At 44.4% G+C, this 24,213-nt stretch overlaps 1 protein-coding gene across 4 annotated transcripts; it reads left to right on the top strand.

Annotated features, from left to right (window-relative positions):
* The first annotated feature begins 1,340 nt into the window (after positions 1-1,340).
* LOC121270613 (zinc finger protein 91-like) lies at positions 1,341-21,805 on the top strand. 4 transcript variants are annotated; one of them, XM_041175997.1, is made up of 4 exons: positions 1,341-1,402; positions 3,546-3,653; positions 12,381-12,599; positions 18,791-21,805. In XM_041175997.1, exon 4 carries the CDS (start codon positions 18,900-18,902, stop codon positions 21,387-21,389), a length of 2,490 nt encoding a protein of 829 aa, XP_041031931.1. In that variant the 5' UTR covers positions 1,341-1,402; positions 3,546-3,653; positions 12,381-12,599; positions 18,791-18,899; the 3' UTR covers positions 21,390-21,805. The 4 variants fall into 4 exon arrangements, with proteins under 4 accessions (XP_041031931.1, XP_041031932.1, XP_041031930.1 ...); XM_041175998.1 differs by lacking the exon at positions 3,546-3,653 and having other exon boundaries at positions 1,364-1,402; XM_041175996.1 differs by lacking the exon at positions 1,341-1,402 and having other exon boundaries at positions 3,488-3,653.
* The last annotated feature ends 2,408 nt before the right edge of the window (positions 21,806-24,213 follow it).

Here is a 24,213-nt window from a genome sequence, read left to right as displayed (position 1 = left end):
CCCAATTGAAAATTTCAATTGATCCCTGGCCTTTTGTGGAGATTGGTCCAGATTTGCATCAACTTTTACGTGAACAAATTTCTGATTTCACTGCACAGGTTGTGTATCAAACAATGACTCATTGTCTAAAACAGACACCATGGACACAAATCTAGTTACCCTGAGATAATACATGCAACTGGACAGGGGTCACTGAACTGAATTCTGACCACAGAAAGTTCACTTGAGCAAAAGCTAAGGCAGAAACACAAGCACTTGTGATAGTTGACAATTAACCAGAAATCAAACTCAATTAGAATGAACATTGGAGGAGCTTGATTAGATTCATAATGCAGAATGAGTTATAAACTGAGACAATTTCTTTATGGATAATGGAAAATACTGGACAAAGATAGGAATGATTTCATTCTGAGAGGATGAGGAGAGGCTTGGTAGAGGATAGCTAGGTTTCTTCAGCTACTGTAGTTCAGCACTCACAAGGAAGGAGGCGGTTAGATTATCTAAGTACCACTATTAAGTTGCAAAAGTAAATTCAAGACTTTTTTTGGAGTGGATTTACGAAGGAAATCTGTCAGTTCGGTGGCAATCGTAACTTTTACGCTTATTAATAAAGAATAACTTCACATTCCCATCTCTGAGTCAGAAACCGCATTGCAGACAGTCCTGGTGAGTGGAGACGGCTCTTCAGCTCATTCTGGGTTGACGTTAGGCAGGATCAGTGCATCCGGCGGGTCTGGCTGTCCACTCCCATTGAGTGAGTTGTGGGAACTCATCAAACTCTCCCAGTTGAAGCCGGACCAACAGATCGGCTGGAATTAAATGGTTCCAGTCATAGAAGGAGCGTTAAACAGCCTGTGAATTCTTCCACTAATTCACACTGTTCTCCAAGGGTAGAGTTCAAAGAGAAACAATCACTACACTGTAACTTCCTGAAATAATCCCTGCTGTCTGTCCTGAATGAATCCATTTCAGTAACAAATGTTGAAATGTTTGCTCCACATCCACAGGGTTTCATCCGTAAAGCCACAAACAGAAAGGTCCAGTTTTCTCTTGGAGTTTGAGACAAATCAGCTTCCAAAATGATGCAGCGTTTCAGCCAATGAGGGAGATCCGGGCTCAGTTCCGCCCCTCATTCACTCCGATTGGGTGGAGGACAGCAGCATTTGGTCCGTCCGCCAGCCACGCCCCCTCTTCTTATTGGTCCGGAGCCGCCGTCAATCACTCGCTGAGCATCGTGAACTGGAGCATGCGCATTGCGGGTGATGTCTGTGGACAAATGTTTGTCTTATCTTCAGGCGGGAAGGAGGCGAAGAAGCGGAGGCAGCGTTAGGGGCGGTGGGTGGGAAGGGAGGCTTCACAAACACCCAGTGGAGGCTTCAACGCCATAAACAAGAAGCTTCAGGTACTTCGCTTGCATTAACGGAGCGGTATCTTTCTCGGTGAAAGGCTCAGGTTAACGACCGCCATCGGCATGGGGGTTGCGCATGCGCGGTCAGCAGGAATGACAGAGAGTGAAACAGGCACATAAACAGACATTTCGGCCCATCGTGTCCGTGCCGGCCACCAAGCACCTATCTACTTTCCAGCACCTGGCCCGCAGCCCTGTCTGATATGGCGTTTCAAATGCTGATCTAAATACTTCTTAAATGTTGTGAGGGTTTCTGCCTTTACCACCCCCCCTCAGGCAAGTGTAGTCCAGATTCCAGCCACCCTCTGGGGGAAAATAATGTTTCCTCAAATCCCCTCTAAACCTCCTGCCGAGTGGTGAGAGTGTGGAACGAGCTTCCATCTGATGTGGTAAATGCAGGCTCACTCTTAAGTTTTAAGAATAAATTGGATAGATACATGGATGGGAGAGGTCTGGAGGGTTATGGACTAGGTGCAGGTCAGTGGAACTAACAGAATAATATTTCGGCACAGACTAGAAGGGCCAAATGGTTGGTTTTCTGTGCTGTAGTGTTCTATGGTTCTACCTTAAATCTATGCCCCCTGGTTATTGACACCTCTGCTAAAGGGAAAAGTTTCTTCCTATCTACACTATCTATGCCCCTCATAATTTTGTCTATCAATGTTGTGAATTTCTATCCTGGACTGACAGGGATGGATTTTGGAAACTACTTTTACAGGAGGTTAGAAGAGGGTTTGGAGACAGAAAACTCAAACCAAACATAACATGAAGTCCCGATTAATCAGAACCTCAATATCATCAGCCTTTGAGTTTAAGCATCGAGTTCCAGGTCATCACCACTCACTGTAAAAAAAGCTCTTACTCTTATTCCCCCTGTATCTCTTGCTCAAAAGCAAAATTTTCAATCTGTGTTCATAATCCTTTTACAATCAGATAATGGGAACAGTTTTTCTTTATGTGCCTTATATAAACCTCTTATAAGCTTGTACACCTCTGTCAACTCTCCTCAATCTCCTTTGCTCCAAGGAGAACAACCCCAGTTCTCCAACCTAACATTCCAACTAAAATTCCTCATCCCTCGAACCATTCTGGTAAATCTCCTCTGCACCCTCTCAAGGACCCTCACATCCTTCATAATGTGTGGTGACCACTGGTTTGCACAGACCCAGATGTTCTGTATTTGTGTCTGTGATGTCATCACGCACTGACAATTGTGTGGTGACATTACCCCGCTCCTCGGGTATTTCTACAACTGGTGCTTCTGATATCTTGCCATCTGCAGGCTCCAGCAGGAGGTTTTAAAATTGAACACAGTGGAATTGTTATTCAGCATCCATCTACAATTTAGAGCATTTAATGCTACGCTCTGTTATTTGTGAGAGGTTCCATGGCTCTGGGGCTGGTGTGACACCTTCACTGTGGATCTGAATCCATGTCCATCCATTGCTCTTTTTCACCTCTGCTCTCGCTGATCACCTCTCTGCTGTTGCCTAATTAATGGGTATATTTTAGTTATGTTTAGTATTTTACTGTTTCTTTCACCGACCATGTAAAAATGCATTTTCCATGGCCGCCCTTCCCTCAACCTTGTGCTGCTGGCTTATCAGTTTTATCTTCCCACAGTATCTTTCAGTCAGGAATTGTTTTCCCTGTGCTATGGTCCATTTCTCTTCCACTTCTGAGCTTATAATGACCATCAAATTCTGCACCATTTTTATTCCCCATAATTCATTAACACACTGAAACGTTAACTCTCCACAGATATTGCCTGACCTGCTGAGTATTTCCAGCTTTTTCGTATTTTATTTCGGATTTCCATCAGTTGCAGTATTTTGCTGTTATTTTATTGCAGGCGGCACTCAGAGTTCAGAGACACAGGCAGACCAGTGAAGAGCCAGTTTGTAGCAGTGTGGTTGTTACAGAAGTCCCTGGCCTTCAGTGCAGGTCTATTTAATAGAATCAGAGTATGATAACAAAAAACAGGAGGCCCTTTAGCCCCTTGTGCCCATTCTGGTTCTCTGCAACACCAAATCAGTTAGCCCCACTCCCCTACCCATTCCTCATAGTCCAGCAATTGTGTTTTTCTCTTCAGGTGATTATCTGGTTCCCTTTTGAAAACCTTTTTTTTTTGCATCAGTTTGAACTGGAGGAGAAGCTGCTGGGTTTAACCCTAAGGACTTTGGAACACAGTCGTACCCAGAAATTTCCAATGTGAAATTGTCGAGGGAGGTAGATTTCAGGAGAGGTAAGGTTGTTGAACGGACACTGTCCAGACAATGTAAAAGAGTATTTTAAGAAAAAGTATTTCTGTAGATGCTTTCAATCTACTTTACATATACATATTTTTAAAATTTATCCTTGGGATTGGGTGTCACTAACAAGGCCAGCAGCAGATATTGCCAATCCCCAGTTGCCTGTGGAGAAGATGATATTTGACCTTCTTGAACCGTTGCAGTCCGTGTGGTGAAGGTGCTTCCTCAATGATGTTAGATGAGTAGCTACAGGTTATTCACCCAGCGATGATGAAGGAACAGTGATATATGTCCAAGTCAACAACAACAATGTGTGTTTATATCGTGCCTTTATGTACTAGAATATTCCAAGGCATTTCACAGAAATGTTTCAAAACAATATTTGACACCGAGATACATCGGGAAATATTAGGGCAGGTGACCAGATTTTGGCAAAATAGGTAGAAGCATCTTAAAGGAGGAAAGCGATGTCAAGAGGCAAAGAGGTTTAGGGAGGAAATTCCTCAGTCATGGAAGCTGAAGGTGTGGGAACAGTTAAAATCAAGAATGTTCAGGAGGTTGGAATTAGATGCGTGCAGATATCTCGGAGGGTTGTGAGGCAGAAGGAGATCACAGAGATAGGGAACAGTTGGGGAGGAATTTGAAAATAAGGCTATAAGTTTTAAAATTTAGGTGCTTCTTAAACAGGAACCTTTGTCGGTCAGTGAGCACAGGGGTGATGGGTGAAGAAAACTTAGTGTGAGTAAGCACACGGGCAGCAGATTACAGGGAGGTTGGCCGCCCCGGAGTGTGTTAGGATAGTTAAGTCTAGAGGTAATAAAGGAATAGATGAGAGTTTCAGCAGCAGATAAGCTGAGACTAAGGCGGAGTCAGTCGATGTTACTGAGGTGGAAATAGGCAGTCTTGGTGATAACACTGAAATGTGATTGTAAACTCATCTTGGGGTCAGATATTACATAAAAATCATGAATAGTCTGGTTCAGCCTCAGACAGTTTTCAAGGAGAGGGATGGAGTTGGTCACTAGGGAGTGGAGTTTACCACAGGGACTGAAGACAATGTCTCCCAATATTTAAATGGAGGAAATTTCTTCTCATCCAGGACTGGATGTCAGGCAAGTCGGGATGGTGTGTGAGTTGGAGGGGAACTTGGAGTTGATGGTGTTCACATACACCTGTTACCCTGGTCCTTTCAAGTGGTGGAGGTTGAGGGTTTGGGATTTTCTGTCAAAGTTATGGTTGAGTTGGTCTCTCATTTGCGACCAGCCTCTCCCACTTCTCTCTCTCTCTCTCTCTCTCTCTCTCTCCTCCTATAGTGTCCAGAGTCTTGTGTAGGCCTAGACCGGATGGCAGGTTCCCTTCCCTGCAGGACATTAGTGAACCAGTTGGGTTTTTACGACAATCAAGCAGTTTTCATGGTCACTTGTTCCTAGTTCCGGCTGCACAACTTACCAGATTCATTCAGCTCAGTTTCACAACCTGCCTTTGGTACATGTGGGTTCTCTCACTCCCTATTTTCTGTTTTAAATCAATTGCACAGAAGATTAGAAGGGGAGGAGTTGCAGTTCAGAAACTCAAACTAAACATCACATCAGGATCTGAATGAGTCACCCAATTCATCAGGACCTGAATATCATCAGCCTTTGAACATGGAACCAAAAAGCACATTCACTCTGGGGAAAAACTATGGAAGTGTGGGGACTATGAGAATGGATTCAATTACCCATCTGAGCTGGAAATTCACCAGCGAATTCACACTGAGGACAGGCCGTTCACCTGCTCTGAGTGCGGGAAGGGATTCACAAAGTCAAACTACCTGCGAAAACACCAGCGAGTTCACACTGGGAAGAGGCCGTTCACCTGCATCGAGTGTGGGAAAGGATTCATTAATTCATCTGATCTGCTGACACACCGAAGAGTTCACAATGGGGAGAGGCCGTTCATCTGCCCCAAGTGTGGGAAGGGATTCGCTCAGTCATCCACCCTACTTATACACCAGCGAGGTCACACTGGGGAGAGACCGTTCACCTGCTCTGTGTGTGGAAAGGGATTCACATGTTCATCAAACCTGATGAGACACCAGCAAATTCACACCGACAAGAAACCTTTCAAATGCACAGACTGTGAGAAGTGCTATAAAAGTTTTGAGGAACTGATGTCCCATCAACGTTTTCACACTGATGAGAGACCGTTCAGGTGCTCTCACTGTGGGGTTGGGTTCAGGCAAACATGTGAACTTACTGTACACCAGCGAATTCACACTGGGGAGAGACTGTTCCTCTGCTCCGAGTGTGGGAAGGGATTCACTCAGTCATCCAACCTGCTGAGGCATCAGCGAGTTCACACTGATGAGAGACCTTTTAAATGCCCAGACTGCGGAAGGTGCTATAAAAGTTCTGGGGAACTGATGCGCCATCAACGTGTTCAAACTGATGTGAGATCATTCAGATGATCTCAATGTGGCACTGGGTTCAGGCAATCATCTCAACTCACTATACACCAGCAAGTTCACACTGGAGTGAGACCATTCATCTGTTCCATGTGTGGAAAGGGATTCAGTCAGTCATCCCACCTGCAGAAACACCAGCGAGTTCACAGTGCGGAGAGACCATTTATCTGCTTCGTTTGTGGGAAGAGATTCACTCGGTCATCCACCCTGATGAGTCACCAGCGAGTTTACAAACAATTACAGTGACTGGATTTTGCTGTTAATCACGTCTATGAACCATGTTCATTGCTGTCTATTTTTACTGACGTTAATAAACTCCTGCCTAGTTATCATGGTTAGTTTTCTGGATAAAAGTCAAATAAATTAGCTTTGTATTCGACACAGTGTGTTGAATCTTCTTAATATTTCTAACAAGTTCCTTTTGAAGTTCTCTCCTGTCTCCTCCATCCTCACCTCCCAACAAGTGTGAGGAGCTCATGGAGCTTCTTTGTCATGAAGATTGAGACAATCTGATCAGCTGTCTCTGCTGCTTCCCTCCTTTTCACTAGCGCACTGGGAAAAACTATCTAAAGTTCTTCCTTCTCCAAGCCCTGAACTTGCATCTTTCTCCAATTTCTCTCCTACCTTTTAACTTCCTCAAAGTTCATCTTGTCCATGAAACCTGTCTTCTGCTCCCTTGACCCTATTCTCACTAAACTGCTGACCACCCAACTTCCCTTAACAACGGGGTCCTCCATGTATTAATGGAGAAATGAAGTACAAAAGCAAGGAAGTCACACTGAATCTTGATAAATTACTTTTTAATCCTCAGCTCAAATATTGTGTTTAGGTCTGAGCATCACACTTCAGGAAAGATGTCAAGGCCTTGGAGAGAGTACACGGAAAATTGACCAGAATAGTATCAGGGATGAGGGGTTTCCGTTATGCGGAGAGACTGGAGAATCTGGGATAGTTCACTTTAGAACAGAGAAGGTTAAGGAGTGATTTTAAAAGAGGTGTGAGCATTTTTGAAGAATTTTCATCAAATAGGGAGAAATTGTTTCCATTGGCAGGATGGTTGGTAACTGCAGGACACAGATTTAAAATAATTGGCAAAAAATTCAGGATGGAGATGAGAGGTTATTTTACACAGTGAGTTCTGATGATCTGGAACACATTGTCCAAATGACTGGTGGAAGCAGATCCAACAGCAACTTTCAAAAGTGATTTGGACTTTTACTTCATAAGGAAAGATTTTCAGAGCTCGGGAGAAAGATCAGGGGAGTGGGACAGAATGTGAACATTTTCAGAGAGATAGTACAGACAAAGTGAGCTGAATGGCCACCTTGTGAGCGCTATGATTCGATCGTAAGGTGTTTATTATGAATCATTATCCTGTTATGGAATCATAGGATCTCATCAGTGTACAGCACAGAAGGAGGCCACTTGGCACATCGAATCTGCACTGGCTCTTTCAAAGAGCAATTCGGTTAATCCCATTCCTCCACTCCTTCCCCATATCCCTGGACAAGGATTCAGCCGATCATCTGGCCTGTCAAGACACAAACCCAGTCACACTGGGGAGAAACCATGTTAATGTGGGGACAGTGGAAAGGGATTAAAGTACTCATTTGAGTTGGAAATTCATCAATACAAACATACCAGGGAGAGGCTGTTCACCTGCTCCATGTGTAGGAAGGGATTCGTTCGGTCATTCAGCTCTCAAACACACCAGCAAGTTCATACTAGAGAGAGAGGGGGTTTAAATGCTTAGAATGTGACAAAAGTTTTAAAAGTAGGTTCCTGTTTTTATTGGTGGACGTGGCCTAATGGACTACTTTCTGAGGCCCAATTGCTGCTGCAGAAAAAGCTCGTGAAAAGGTCAGTGTTCATATTTTCTGAAAAGCTGATTTCTTCAATAATCAGGATCATAATGTATTAATAATCAGGATTGTAATATATTAATAGTCAGGATAATATATTAAAAATCAAGATCATAATATATTAATAATCAGAATCATAATATATTAATAGGACGATCATAATGCATTAATAATCAGGAAAATATATTCATAATCAGCATCAGTGTATTAATAACCAGGATACTGTTACATTAATAATCAGAATCCTATTGCATCAATAAAGAGGATCCTATTACATTAATAATCAAGATTCCATTACATTAATAGTCTGGTGCCTATTTCATCAACAATCAGGACCTTATTGTATAAATAATCATCCTATGAGATTAATAATCAGGATTCTATTACATTAATAATCAGGATCTAATTACATTTAATTACACTGTTCCATTTGCATTAATCATTAGCTGCCTATTGGTTCAATTATCAGGAAATTATTGCAATTATCAAGATGCCAATGCATTAATAATCAGAATTATTTCAATTAATAATCAGAGTCCTATGGCATCAATAATCAGGATCCCATTATGTTAAAGTCATTTTCCAATTGTGTCCATAGTCAGGATCCTATAAGATGAATAACCAGGAGGCTATTATATTAATAATCAGAGCCCAAGTATATCAACAATTCCTCCAACCCCACTCAACAGCTCATGTACCCTCAAATTTTCACTCTGGGGTCACAAAAGTCTGAGGCATTAAAATGGGATCACACTGGGAAAACATCTGGGAAGCACTCATTTAAACAACCTCTTTCTGGACTTAAATGCACTTATCTCATGACTCATCTCACCATCAATGCCACATCTCCCTGTTCTATCTCCCTGATAGAAGTTATTATTATTCGTGGTTATCAGGTGTCTTTGTGGGCTTACCCTGGTTCTGCTATTATCACATTCTGCTTTCTTTCCTTAATGCTACTATCAGCACCTTTTTTAGCCCTTACCACTACCATTAACACTCCCTTTGTCCTTTTGATCACGACATCTTTGTCAATCTCTCCTTTGCCCCCACCGATCACTAGCCTTCTATCCAGCTTCACCTGTTCCAACCCCTTTAAACAGCATAAATTTCATCACATTTCTACTTCTCTCCAGCTCTGAAGAAGGGTCATATGGACTCTAAACATTAACTCTGTTTCTCTCTCTATAGATGCTGCTAGGCCTGCTGAGTTTTTCCAGAATTTTCTGTTTTTGTTTCAGATTTCCAGCATTGCAGTATTTTGCTTTCAATCTCAAAGACAACCTCTTGTAGTTCGGGTGGGGGTGGTGGTGAGTGCTCAATCACATTTGGAGGGGTTAAATGATATGTGTTTTCTATTGCATTACATTTTCTATTACAGTCACATAAAAATCTGGAACACGGATGGGAATATGGATTGGTGTTAGATGAGAAGATCTGGCTCAGTGTATTACTGCAGGAAGTCTAAAAACCAGAGACGGTATTTCAGAGCTGATTCCTGTGCTGGCAGCAATCCCATTGCTAACTGTTGATAAGGCTCCAGTGTTGCTGTAGGATGATGCACACAAGGAATTTGTGAACTATCTGAGGGTCATAGTGAGGGGAGAGGAAGGGATCTGGAAAGCTGCAGACTCTTCATGTTGTTCCAGGAGAAGTGGGGTATGGTTGTGTAGATGTCAGGTTTTACACAGCACATGGTCAGCCTGTGGTTTCATCCTGGATGAAGAATCTCTGAATGAAGAAACTCTCTCTCTCTCTTTCCATGGACACACCAACACCCACACAAACAGAAACACACGGGGAAACTTCCTGTCCAATTGGGTGGACGCCAACCAACCTGACCAACATTGGGGATGAAGTATTGGTGCCTGTAAAGGCCACAATGTTTGAGAAATTCAAAGAAACATTACCCTCCAAAGACTACAAGCAGTTTTGTCCATGCAATTCCACCTCTTTCTCTGAACCTTAAATCTATACTGAACAACATTTGGCACAGAGGCAACAACAAAACATTAACATTGAGCAATCTATTGCCACCCTGAGTTATCAGCCCCATTTAGAGATTGTGTACAATACAGGGCATAATCCTAGGATAAGTACAGCCACTAACTTTCCTCTTGTAATTACAGAAGATGCGAATTCTTCAATATTGATGGTCCAGTTGATGAAGAGAATTCCAATGCGGGTTACAAGGAGAAAGAGTATAATGTTGTTTTGACTCTGTAGTCCAATATTTCCCTGACTTTGATCATTGCTGCTGCAATGTCATAGGACATATATTGCACAATATCTAAAAGGAGCCATAAATATTGCACAACTTCACAATTTACAACATTACTCCTGATGTTCATGTGTTCCCTAGCTTTCTTTTCCATTAGTTTCATTTACAGATCAATAAGCGATGGACTTGCTGCCATCTCGAACAAAACTGTTTTCATCACTAAGGCTCCACTCTTATTTAATGGTCTTCAAGATATCATCGTACCAGGGCTGGATGACATTAACTTAATGATCCACATCGATAGCAACAGGAACTATTATTATACCTGAGCACATTATCTAGGCTGACACTCCAGTGTGCCATTGAGGGACTACTGCACTGTTAGAGACAGTGTCCTTCAGATGGAACTTGTGGAGGCTCTGGCCACAATCTTATATTTCTCCTTATATAGTGATGGTGCCAAAGGACTGACAGGTTGCAAATCTTATACCCCTGTTCAAAAACACAGCAATTACAGCCAATCAGCTTAACATCAGTGGTGGGGCAATGATGAAGCTAATAATCTGGGTGAAATTCAATTGCCAGTTGGAAAAGTATGGATTAATAAATGGAAACCAACATGAATTTGTTAAAAGCAAATTGTATTTGACCAACTTCATCAAGGAAGAGTGTATAAAGTACTGGATTTGATGCCTTGGTGGATAAAATGGTGGCTAGTATAGTACCACACAATAGACTAGTCAGCAAAGTTGAAACCCATCCGATTAAAAGGGTAAGTGGCTGCCTGTATATTAAATTGGTTCAGGGACAGAAAGCAGAAATGTTTGTTTTTCAGGATGGAGGGAAGTTTTCAGCAGTGTGACCCCAGCATTCAGTGTTGGCAATACTGCTCTCTTTAATATATATCAATGAAGTGGACTTGGGTACACAGGGCCGAATTTCAAAATTTGCATGTGTTTCAAAACTCAGAAATATAAGAGACAGTGAGGAGGATAATAACAAACTTCAGGAGGACAGGGTGAAAATGGCAGACACATAACGGATTAAATGCTTACACCATACTGCTTCGCACATCTTACATTCTTACCAAGTTTGGGAACATTGTCTGAATGGTCAGGATGGTGAGGCATAAAGCAGATGGGAAATGGATTTCGAAACAGTATAAAGAAGAAATTAATAGGGAAAATACAAGCAGCAAGTGCCCATGGAAATAAAAATAAGATTGACTGAATGCAAAAACAAAAGAAACAAAACTAGAAGACAGAAAACAGTGGTTACTTAAGATTATTGGAATTAATCTCTGGGAAAACCATCAGCCATAAGGCATTTGACTGAAATAAATGTGTGTGATGTAATAATCATGAAATACACAAATAATTCCAGTGTATGTTATATTACTAACAGGTCAACGAAGGCTTGGATCATACAGAGCCAGAGGATCTGCGGTTTTACAACCATCAGTGTGTTATACAATATGAGAGACCATTTTTCAGAGTCACTGATTTGTGTCAGTAATATCTCTGCATTCCTGTTTTGATTGTATGGAAATTACAGCTGTGTATTGGGACTAAATTGGACACTCGAGCATACAAATGCCAGCAATCATCCATTTTAATGTCAGGACAGTTAACACTCCTGTGAAGGGTTTTGGAATGTTTTTATACTGTCAAGCTGCTATAAAATTTCAATTCATTGACTGTGGGAAGGGCGTAAACTCCCTGTCAGAGCTGCAAACTCATGATACAGTCACACCACATATTGACCACTCAGCAGCTGAATGTGGAAAGAGATGCACTTGGTCTTCCCATTTACTGACAAAGCAGCACAGTCACATCAGAGAGCGGCTGTTGACATATTTCATGAGAACGAGGGCATTTTATTATTTTTCCAACTGTTCACACTGCAGTTCAAAGGTTCAAAGGGTTTCATGCATGATCAGCACATTTTTACTGTAGAGAGTCTTTTTAAATGTTCCATTTGATAGGAAAAGACTCACTTGTTCATCGCACCTGCTGACATACTGGTAAGCTCACGTGAGTTCGACAGGGGATGGATTCTACAATTATTTCTACTGTTTTGGTGACTCTTAATTCCTGACCAATTCCAATGCCCCTTCTCTGGAAGTGGATAATGGCCCGTGCATTTGGGTTCCTCTATAATCTGTTTTCTAATTTTATTTGTGGTTCTTTAGTCCCAGTCTGCACCCGGTAACAGCAAAGAAATCACGAAAACCATGTCTTATTTACAATGGCGGGGTATATCCCCAACATCCCTCACGGCGGAGAATGGTCCCCAATCCAGACCACAGGAGGCCATTGCGCAAGTGCAGGACGGTCCAGTGTTTGGAGCATGCGCAGTGGGAGTGATAGCGAAGGGAACGTACCTGTATGTCGTCTCTGCAGCCAATAAGGTAAATGCATGTCGGAGGGAGCGATGAGCGCAGTGAGTGGATGGAAAGGCTCTGTGAACACCCAGTGAAAGTGTCAAACCCAGAATAAGAAGCTCTCAGCCCAATCTCGGGTTTCCTGGAGCCGCTGAGCTTCCTGTGATCACTGGCCCGGGTTAACGGCTGCCATTTTGAGCGGGGTCAATGTGCAGCAGGGCGCATGTGCGATCATTCCTGTCCCTGTCAGCAGGAGGAGGGAATGTTGTGAATTTTGATTCGGACTGACAGGGATGGATTTTGGAAACCCCTTTTATGGGGGCGCGGGGGTGGTTAGGAGGGGAGAATTTGCCAACGGTAATTTAAAGCCAAGCACCACATCAGGACTGCTAGAATCATTCGATTCATCAGGACCTGGATATTATTGGCCTTTGAGTGTAATCATTGAGTTTCAGGTCATTACCACTCTCTGTGTAAAATTTCTTCCTCACAATCCCTCTGTAGATCTTAAATCTGTTTCCCCAAATCATTTTGTAGTCTGCTAATGGGAACAGCTTTTCTTTATCTACCTTATTTAAATCTATTATAAATTTGTCCACTTCTATCATATCTTCAATCTCCTTTGCTCCAAGAAGAACAACCCCAGTTTCTCCAACCTAACATTGCAATTATAATCCCTCATTCCTGGAACCATTCTGGTAAAACTCCTCTGCACCCTCTCAAAGACCATCACATCCTTCATAATGGTTTGCACAGACCCAGATGTTCTGTATTCGTGTCTGTGATGTCATCACACACCGTCAATTGCTCAGTGACATCACCCCGCTCCCCAGGTATTTCCTCAACTGGGAGACTTTTCTAAGTGATTCCAGTGCTTCTGATATCTTTCCATCTGCAGGCTCCAACAGGAGATTTTAAAATTGAAAACAGTGAAATCGTTTCAGAAGTGAGTCACTCACCATCCTGACTTGGAAATAGCTTCCAAAAGCTTCCAACCTGATAGTCGCCCAACCTCGGGCGGCCCGCTTCTATCTCCTACCCAAAATCCACAAACAGAACTGCCCCGGTAGACCGATCGTCTCAGCTTGCTCCTGCCCCACAGAACTCATTTCTCGTTATCTTGACTCCCTTCTCTCTCCCCTTGTCCAGTCCCTTCCCACCTACATCCGTGATTCCTCTGACACCTTACGTCACATCAACAATTTCCAGTTCCCTGGCCCCAACCGCTTACTATTCACCATGGACGTCCAATCCCTCCACACCTCCATCCCCCACCAGGATGGTCTGAGGGCCCTTAGCTTCTTCCTCGAACAGAGGCCCGAACAATCCCCATCCACCACTACTCTCCTCCGTCTGGCTGAACTTGTTCTCACACTGAACAATTTCTCCTTCAACTCCTCTCACTTCCTCCAAATAAAAGGTGTAGCTATGGGTACCCACATGGGCCCCAGCTATGCCTGTCTCTTTATGGGGTATGTGGAACATTCCTTGTTGCAGTCCTACTCCGGCCCCCTTCCACAACTCTTTCTCCGGTACATCGATGATTACTTTGGTGCCGCTTCATGCTCTTGTCGGGACTTGGAAAAATTTATTAATTTTGCTTCCAATCTCCACCCCTCCATCATTTTCACGTGGTCCATCTCTGACACTTCCCTTCCCTTCCTTGACCTCTCTGTCTCAATCTCTGGTGATAGACTGTCCACCAATATCCATTACAAACCCACCGACTCCCACAGCTATCTCGACTACAGCTCCTCACACCCTGCTTCCTGTAAGGACTCCATCCCATTCTCTCAGTTCCTTTGCCTCCGTCGCATCTGTTCCGATGATGCTACATTCAAAAACAGTTCCTCTGACATGTCCTCCTTCTTCCTTAACCGAGGTTTTCCACCCACCGTCGTTGACAGGGCCCTCAACCGTGTCCGGCCCATCTCCCGCGCATCCACCCTCACGCCTTCTCCTCCCTCCCAGAAACATGATAGGGTCCCCCTCGTCCTCACTTATCACCCCACCAGCCTCCGCATTCAAAGGATCATCCTCCGCCATTTCCGCCAACTCCAGCATGATGCCACCACCAAACACATCTTCCCTTCACCTCCCTTATCGGCATTCCGTAGGGATCACTCCCTCCGGGACACCCTGGTCCCCTCCTCCATCACCCCCTACTCCTCAACCCCCTTCTATGGCACCACCCCATGCCCACGCAAAAGATGCAACACCTGCCCCTTCACTTCCTTTCTCCTCACTGTCCAAGGACCCAAACACTCCTTTCAAGTGAAGCAGCATTTCACTTGCATTTCCCCCAACTTAGTCTACTGCATTCATTGGTCCCAATGTGGTCTCCTTTACATTGGAGAGACCAAACGTAAACTGGGCGACCGCTTTGCAGAACACCTGCGGTCTGTCCGCAAGAATGACCCAAACCTCCCTGTCGCTTGCCATTTCAACACTCCACCCTGCTCTCTTGCCCACATGTCTGTCCTTGGCTTGCTGCATTGTTCCAGTGAAGCCCAACGCAAACTGGAGGAACAACACCTCATCTTCCGACTAGGGACTTTACAGCCTTCCGGACTGAATATTGAATTCAACAACTTTAGGTCGTGAGCTCCCTCCCCCATCCCCACCCCCTTTCTGTTTCCCCCTTCCCTTTTTTTTTCCAATAAATTATAAAGATTTTCCTTTTCCCACCTATTTCCATTATATATATAAAAAAAACCCCACTAGAGCTATACCTTGATTGCCCTACCATCCATTCTTAATTAGCACATTCGTTTAGATAATATCACCAACTTTAATTTTAACACCTATGTGTTCTATTGTACTATTGTCGTTGACATCTTTTGATGATCTGCTTCTATCACTGCTTGTTTGTCCCTACAACCACACCACCCCCCCTCCACCTCTTTGTCTCTCTATCTCTCCGCCCCCCACACACACACCTTAAACCAGCTTATATTTCAACTCCTTCTTGGACTCGAACGCAAGTTCTGTCGAAGAGTCATGAGGACTCGAAACGTCAACTCTTTTCTTCTCCACCGATGCTGCCAGACCTGCTGAGTTCTTCCAGGTAATTCTGTTTTTGTTTTGGAAATATATCGCCGTTCCTTCGCTTTCATTAGGTCAAAATCCTGCAATTCCCTTCCAAACAGCACTGTGGGTGTACCTACACCACATGGACTGAAGCGATTCAAGAAGGCAGCTCACCACCACCTTTTCAAAGGCAATTAGGGATGGGCAATAAATCTTGGTCCAGCCAGCAAAGTTCACATCCCTTGAATGAATAAAAAAGTGAATATTTTTGACCATTCGTCTAAAATTTAGAGCTTTTAATGCTGTGCTTTGTTACCAGTGAGAGGTTCCATGGCTCTGGAGCTGGTGTGGCACCTTTACTGTGGATCTGAAACCATGTCCATCTATTGCTCTGTTCACCTCTGCCCTTTCTGATCATCTCTCTGCCATTGTCTAACTTCCTCTGTCTCTAATATTGGGTGTATTTTAGTTATATTAGTATATTTTACTGTTACTTCTGCCGACCATGTCTAAATGAGGTTTCTGCCACTGCCCATCCCCCGACCATGTGCTGCTGGCTTCCCAGCTTTATCTTCCCACAGTATCTTTCATGGTCAGGAATTGTTTTCCCTGCACTATAGCCCATTTCTCTTCTGTTTTTGAGCTTATATCGACCGTTAAATTCTGCATCATTTTTAATACCCGTAGTTCATTTTGCAGACTGAGATGTTAACTCTGATTCTCTCTCCACAGATGTTGCCTGACCTGCTGAGTTTTTCCAGCATTTTCTCTTTGTATCTCAGATTTCCAGCACTGCAGAATTTGCTATTATTTTATTGCAGGCGTTGCTCACAGAACCAAGTCTAGAAACACAGGTGGACCAGTTAAGAGCCGGTTTGTAGCAGGGTTGACAGTGGCTGCAGAAGTTAGTCCCTGGCATCCAGTGTAGGCCCATTTTCATTGAGTTATAGAATCACCGAGTGACTGCAATACAGAAGGAGGCTATTTAGCTCATCGCCCCATGCTGGTTGTCTGTGAGAGCAACTCAGTTAGTCCCACTCCCCTGCCCTTCCCTCATAGTCCAGTGATTGTGATTTTCACTTCAGGCGTTTATCCAATTTCCTTTTGAGAGCCTTTGTTATATCAGTTTGAGCTGGAGGGGTGATGGAGGAGAAGCTGCTGGGTTTATAACCCCAAGGACTTTGGAACCCAGTCGGATCCAGCAATTTCCAATGTGAAATTGTTGAGGGAGATACATTCCAGGAGAGATCAGGTTGCAAAAGGGTATTGTTCCAGACCAAGTATTTCTGTGGATGCTTTTACTCTATTTTACATATGCATATTTTTAAAATGTGTTCTTGGATTTGGGAGTCACTAACAAGACCAGCAGCAGATATTACCCATCCCCAGTTACCTGTGGAGAAGATGATGCTTGACCTTCTTGAACCGCTGCAGTCCATGTGGTGAAGGTGCTCCCACAATGCTGTTAGATAAGGAGTTACAGGTTATTCATCCAGTGATGAGGAAGGAACAATGGTCTATGTCCAAATCAACAGCAATAATTTGTATAGCACCTCCAAGGTGTTTCATAGGAATGTTACAAAGCACCTTTGACACCAAGCCCCATAAGGAGATATTAGGGCAGGTGACCCAAAGCTTGGTTGAGGAGGAGGTGGGGGTGGGGGCTAAGTTGGAGAGGTTTAGGGAGGAAATTCCAGAGCTGGGCACCTAGGCAACTGAAAGAACGGCCACTGAAGGCCTTTTAAAATTAGGCATGCTCAGGAGGCTGGATTAGAGGAGAACATATATCTTGGAGAGTTGTAAGGCTGGAGGAGATCACAGAGATAGGGATTGGTGAGATTATGGAGGGATTTGAAAACAAGAATGAGAAACTTAAAGTGTAGGTGCTTCTTAACCTGGAGTATTTGTAGGTCAGTGAATACAGGACAAGACTTGGTGCGAGTAAGCACACGGGCAGCAGAGTTTTGAATGACCTCAAGATTACGAGGAGGTTGAATGTGGGAACCCGGCCAGAAGTGTGTTAGAACAGTTAAGTCTAGAGGTAACTAAGGAATGGATGAGAGTCTCAGCAGCAGATGAGCTGAGACTAGGGTGGAGTCGGGTGATGTTACTGAGGTGGAAACAGGCGGTCTTGGTGATTCTCGATTTCCCCCTATTTATACCTTTCTCTGTTGCCTTGTCTCTACTCTTTGATTTACCACATCTTCCCAATTTTTTATTCTTCTTGTCAAAATGGACAATTTCACATTTTCCCACATTATACCCCATTTGTCAAATTATTGCCCGCTGACCTAACCTATCTATATCCCTTTATGGCCTCCTTACATCCTCTTCACAACTTCCTTTCCTACCTATCTTTGTATTATTAGCAAATTTAGCAACCATACCTTCGGCCCCTTCATCCCAGTTATTTACATAAATTATAAGAAGTTAAGGCTGCAGCACTGATCCCTGTGACACCCCACTCATTGCAGCTTGCCAACCAGAAAATGACCCATTTATGCCGACTCTCTGTTCCTGTTGGCCAGCCAATCTTCTTTCCATGTCGATATGTTACCCACTACACCGCAACTTTTGTTTTCCGCCATAATCTTTGATGTGGCACCTTAGCAACTGTGTTCTGGAAATCTAAGTACAGTGCATTCACCGAGAGGGATGGAGTCAGTGGCTAGGGAGTGGAGCTTGTTGCTGGACTGAAGACAATGGCTTCAGTCTTCCCAATATTTAAATGGAAGTGATTTCGGCTCATCCAGTACTGGAAATCAGACAAGTCAGGATAGTGTGTGACCTAGAGAGGAACTTGGAGGTAATGGTGTTTGCATACAGCTCCTACCCTGGTCGTTCTGGGTAGTGGAGATTGATGGTTTGGGAGATTCTGTCAAAATTCTGGTTAGTTGTAGGTATATAAAACTCCCCTTAATCCCCTGCCTCTCCCACCTCTCTATCTCTCTCTTTCCCTCTTCCCATAGAGGCTAGAGTCTTGTGTAGGCCCAAATTGGGAGACAGGTTCCCTTCCCTGAAGGACCTCAGTGAACCAGTTGGGTTTTTATGATAATCCAGCAGCTTTGATGGTCATTTTTTCCGAGTGCTGCCCCCACAAATTCATTCAGCTCAATTTCACAACCTGCCTTTGTGTTTTTGTGGGTTCTCTCTCACTCCCTTTTTTCTGTTTTCAATAAATTTCACAGGGTATTAGAAGGGGAGGATTTTCAGTCGGGAAACTGAAACCAAATATCACATCAGGATCTGACGGTGATGCCCAATTTATCGTAACTTGAATATCATTGGAGTTTGAACATGGAAGGAGAAAGCACCATTCACAGTGGGGAGAAACCGTATACATGCTCTTTGTGCAGGCAAGGCTTCAACCAATCATCTGATCTGTCAAAACACCAGTGCATTCACACCAGAGAGAGGCTGTTCACCTGCACTGAGTGTGGAAAGGGATTCACTCGGTTATTCACCCTGCTGAGACACCAGCGAGTTCACACTGGGGAGAGACCGTTCACATGCCCTGAGTGTGGGAAGGGATTTACTCAGTCATCCACCCTGCTGACACACCAGCGCACTCACACGGGGGAGAGGCCATTTACCTGTTCTGAGTGTGGAAAGGGATTCATTAATTCAACCAATTTGCTGACACATCAGCGAGTTCATACCGGGGAGAGGCCATTCACCTGCCCTGCATGTGGGAAGGGATTCAATAATTCATCTAACCTACTCAGACACCAGCGAGTTCACACTGGGGAGAGGCCATTTACCTGCTCCGTGTGTGATAAGGAATTTACTCAGTTATCCCACCTGCTGAGACACCAGCGAGTTCACACTGGGGAGACACCGTTCACCTGTTCTGATTGTGGGAAGGAATTCAGTCAGTTATCCCACCGGCTAAGACACCAGCGAGTTCACACAGGGGAGAGGCCATTCATCTGTTCCGAGTGTGGAAAGGGATTCACTCAGGCAAATGATTTGCTGAGACACCAGCGAATTCACACTGGGGAGAAGCCATTCACCTGCTCCGAGTGTGGGAAGGGATTCACTCAGGGAAATGATTTGCTGAGACACCAGCGAGTTCACACTGGGGAGAAACCATTCACCTGCTCCGAGTGTGGGACAGGATTCACTCGGTTATCCAACCTATTGGATCACCAGCGAGTTCACACTGGGGAAAAGCCGTTCACCTGCTCTGAATGTGGGAAGAGATTCACTCGGTCATCCAGCCTGCAGAAACACCAGCGAGTCCACACTGAGAAAAGTCCTTCCACTTGCACAGAGTCTGGGGAGGGACTCATTCAGTTATCCAATCTGCAGACACACCGACAAGTTCACACTGAAGCAAGTCCTTCCACCTGCACAGAGTCTGGGGAGGGACTCATTCAGTCATCCCGCCTGCAGAGACACCAGCGAGTCCACATTGAGGAAAGTCCTTCCACTTGCACAGAGTCTGGGGAGAGACTCATTCAGTCATCCAGCCTGCAGAAACACCGACAAGTTCACACTGTGGAAAGTTCTTCTACCTGCACAGAGTCTGGGGAGCGACTCAATCAGTCATCCAGCCTGCAGACACCCCGACAGGTTCACACTGAGGAAAGTCCTTCCACCTGCACAGAGTCTGGGGAGCGACTCATTCAGTCATCCAGCCTGCAGAAACACCAGCGAGTCCGCACTGAGGAAAGTCCTTCCACTTGCACAGAGTCTAGGGAGAGACTCATTCAGTCATCCAGCCTGCAGAAACACCAGCGAGTCCTCACTGAGGAAAGTCCTTCCACTTGCACAGAGTCTGGGGAGAGACTCATTCAGTCATCCAACCTGCAGAGACACCAGCGAGTTCACACTGAAGCAAGTCCTTCCACCTGCACAGAATCTGGGGAGCGACTCATTCAGTTATCCAACCTGTTAACAGACCAGCGAGATCACACTGACAGACCTTTTAAATGTCCAAACAGTGAGAAGTACTCTAAAAGTTCCCTGGAGCTGAAGTACCATCAAGTTGTTCATAATGACGAGAGACCGTTCAGGTGCTCTCACTGCAGCACTGAGTTCAGGCGATCATCGGACCTCAGTGAACACCAATGCACTCACTCTAGGGAGAGACCCTTCACTTTCCCCAAGTGTGGAAAAGGACTCACTCAGTCTCCCAAACTGCAGACACGCCAGCGTACTCACACTGGGAAGAGGCTGTTCACCTGCCCCGATTGTGGGAAGGGATTCACCCAGTCATCCAACCTGCTGAGACACCAGCGAGTTCACACTGGGGAGAGACCGTTCACCTGCTCTGATTGTGGGAAGGGATTCACTGAGTTGTGCAACTTGCTGACACACCAACGAGTTCACACTGGGGAGAGGCCGTTCGCCTGCTCCGAGTGTGGAAAGAGATTTATTAATTCAGCCAACATGCTGAGACACCAGCGAGTTCACACTGGAGAGAGACCGTTCACCTGCTCCGAGTGTGGGAAGGGATTCACTCAGTTATCACATCTACTGAGACATCAGCATGTTCACACCGGGGAGAAACCGTTCACCTGCCCGGTGTGTGGGAAGGGATTCACTCAGTTATCGCACCGGCTAAGACACCAGCGTGTTCACACTGGGGAGAGACCGTTCACCTGCTCTGTGTGTGGGAAGGAATTCACTCAGACAAATGACCTGCTGAGACACCAGCGAGTTCACACTGGGGAGAGACCATTCATGTGCTCCGAGTGTGGGAATCAATTTGCTCAGTTATCCACCCTGCTGAAACACCAGCGAGTTCACACTGGGAAGAGGTCGTACACCTGCTCCAAATGAGAGAAGGGCTTCTCTCGGTCACCCAACCTGCTTCGACACACCAACGATTTCACATTGGGCAAGACCTTTTAAATTCCTGGACTGGGGGAAAGTGAAATAAAAGTTCTTGGGAACTGTTCCATCTACATGTTCACACTGACGAGAGACCGTTCAGGTGCTCTCACAGCAGATGTGTCCAGGAAATCATTTCAATTCACTGTACACCAGGAATTTCACAGTGGGGAGAGACCATCCACCTGCTTGGAATGTGGGAAGGAATTTGCTGAGACACCAGCGAGTTCACAAGTAACCACAGTGATTGGATTTTGCTGTTAATCATAATTAGGACTGAAGCATGTCCATTGGGTCTGTTTCTGTTGATGTTATTAAACTCCAGCCCAGTTATAGGGGCTAATATTCTGGATAAAAGTCAAATAAATCAGCTTTGAATCAAATACACTATGTCAAGTCTTTTAAATATCTCTAACACAAGTTAGAAGTGCTCTCCCTCTCCCTGTCTCCTCCATCCTCACCTCCAACAATGTGTGAGGAGCTCATGGAGTTTCTTCATTACTGAGATTGAGACAATCCGATCAGCTGCCTCTACTGCTTCCCTCTCTTCTAGTAGCCCACCAGGACAAACTGCTTCTAAAATTCCCTCTTGTCTTTTAAATATGTAAAATGTAAAACGAGCAGAACAATGGTCTGTTGGTCTGTTATTGATGTATTAATAGAGATTGATTGTCAGGATTGACCAACAATAATTATCGCATGGTGTGAATGGTAGGAGTTCGAACTTGATCTTTATATTTTTGCAATCCCTATGTCATCACTCTGTTGGCAAGATCTCAGCCTCACATTCCCAGATTCAGACAAAGCTTAACCAACTCAGTCTCTAATGGCAGCCAGACTATCAACAATTCTGTGCGCCTTAGAAATCGTTCTACTGCTGTGTGTTGGCCGGGTGGATCGCGCATGCTGGGTCTTTGACAGTTCATAATGCCCGAGTGATTGATGGCAGCTCCAGACCAATAGGAAGAAGGGGTGGGTCTGGAAGTCAGAGATTGCATCATTTTGAAAGCTGATTTGTGTCAAACTCAGTATCTTGTCACAGCATCTTTACAGTGCAGAAGGAGGCCATTCAGCCCATCGAGTCTGCACTGGCTCACTGAAAAGAGCATTCCACCTAGTCCCACTCCCCTGCCTTATCCCCTTGCACATTCTGTCTTTTCAGATAGCAATCCAATTCCCTTCTGAATACCTTAATTGAACCTGCCTCCACCACCCTTTAGGAAGTTTGTTCCAGACTCCAACCACCCTCTGGGTGAAAAAATTTTTCCTCACATCACATTTACTCCTTTTGCCAATTATTTTGATTCTGTGTCCTCTAGTCCTTGATGTTCTCTTGAGTGGGAACAGTTTCACACAATTTACCCTGTCCATACCCCTCAGGATCTTGAATACCTCTATCAAGTCTCCTCTCATCCTTCTTTTCTCCAATGAAAACAGTCCCAACCTCTCCAATCTATCCTCATAGCTACAGTTCTTCATCCCGGGAATCATTCTTGTGAATCTCATCTGTACTCTCTCCAATGCCTTCACATCCTTCCTGAAGTATGGTGCCCAGAACTGGACGCAGTACTCCAGATGAGGCCTAACTAATGTCTTAAACAAGTTCAACATGACCTCTTTACTCTTGTACTCAATGCCCCTATTAATAAAGCCTAAGATGCTATATGCTTTATTAACTGCTCTCTCAACACACCCTGCCATCTTCAATGACCTATGAACATATACACCGAGGTCCCTCTGTTCCTGCACCTCCTTTAGAGGCTCACCCTTTATTTTAAAATGTCTCACCATATCTTGCCTGCCAAAACGAATCACCTCACACTTCTCTGCATTGAACTTTATCTGCGACTTGTCTGCCCAATCCACCAAAATGTTTATGTCCTTTTGAAGTTCAAGACTATCCTTATCACAGTTGACAACATTTCCAGTCTTCGTATGATCTGCAAATTTTGAAATCATGCCCTGCACACCACTCCAGGAAAAAACTGGACCTTTCTGTCTGTGGGTTTAAACAGATGAAACCCTGTGAGTGTAGATGTACAAAGGGATCTGGGTGTCCTTGTCCATAAGTCACTGAAAGCCAACATGCAGGCGCAGTTAATGGAATGTTAGCCTTTATTGCAAGAGGATTTGAGTACAGGAGTAGTGAAGTTTTGCTTCAAATGTACAAAACCTTAGTTAGACTGCACCTGGAGTACAGTGTGCAGTTTTGGTCCCCATACAAAGAACAAAGAAAAGTACAGCACAGGAACAGGCCCTTTGGCCCTCCAAGCCTGCGCCGATCATATTGCCTGTCAAACTAAAACATTTTGCACTTTCGGGGTCCATATCCTTCTATTCCCATCCTATTCATGTATTTGTCAAGCTGCCTCTTAAACACCACTATCGTACCTGCTTCCACCACGAATTCCAGACACTCACTACCCTCTGCATAAAAAACTTGCCCTGCACATCTCCTCTAAAGTTTTCTCCTCTCACCTTAAATCTATGTCCCCTAGTAATTGACTCTTCCACCCTGGGAAAAAGCTTCTGACTTATCTACTCTGTCCATGCCACTCATAATTTTGTAAACTTCTATCAAGTTGCCCCTCAATCTCCGTCGCTCTAGTGAGAACAATCCGAGTTTCTCCAAACTCTCCTCATAGCTAATAACCTCCAGACTAGGCAGCATCCTGGTAAACCTCCTCTCCAACGACTCCATATCCTTCTGGTAATGTGGCAACCAGAATTGCACGCAATATTCCAAGTATGGCCTAACCAATGTTCTATATAG

This window comes from Carcharodon carcharias, chromosome 27 (assembly GCF_017639515.1).
Source record: "Carcharodon carcharias isolate sCarCar2 chromosome 27, sCarCar2.pri, whole genome shotgun sequence".
NCBI lineage: Eukaryota > Metazoa > Chordata > Chondrichthyes > Lamniformes > Lamnidae > Carcharodon > Carcharodon carcharias.
Note: the sequence above shows the minus strand (reverse complement) of the source record. Positions and strands in the feature narration are given on the sequence as shown.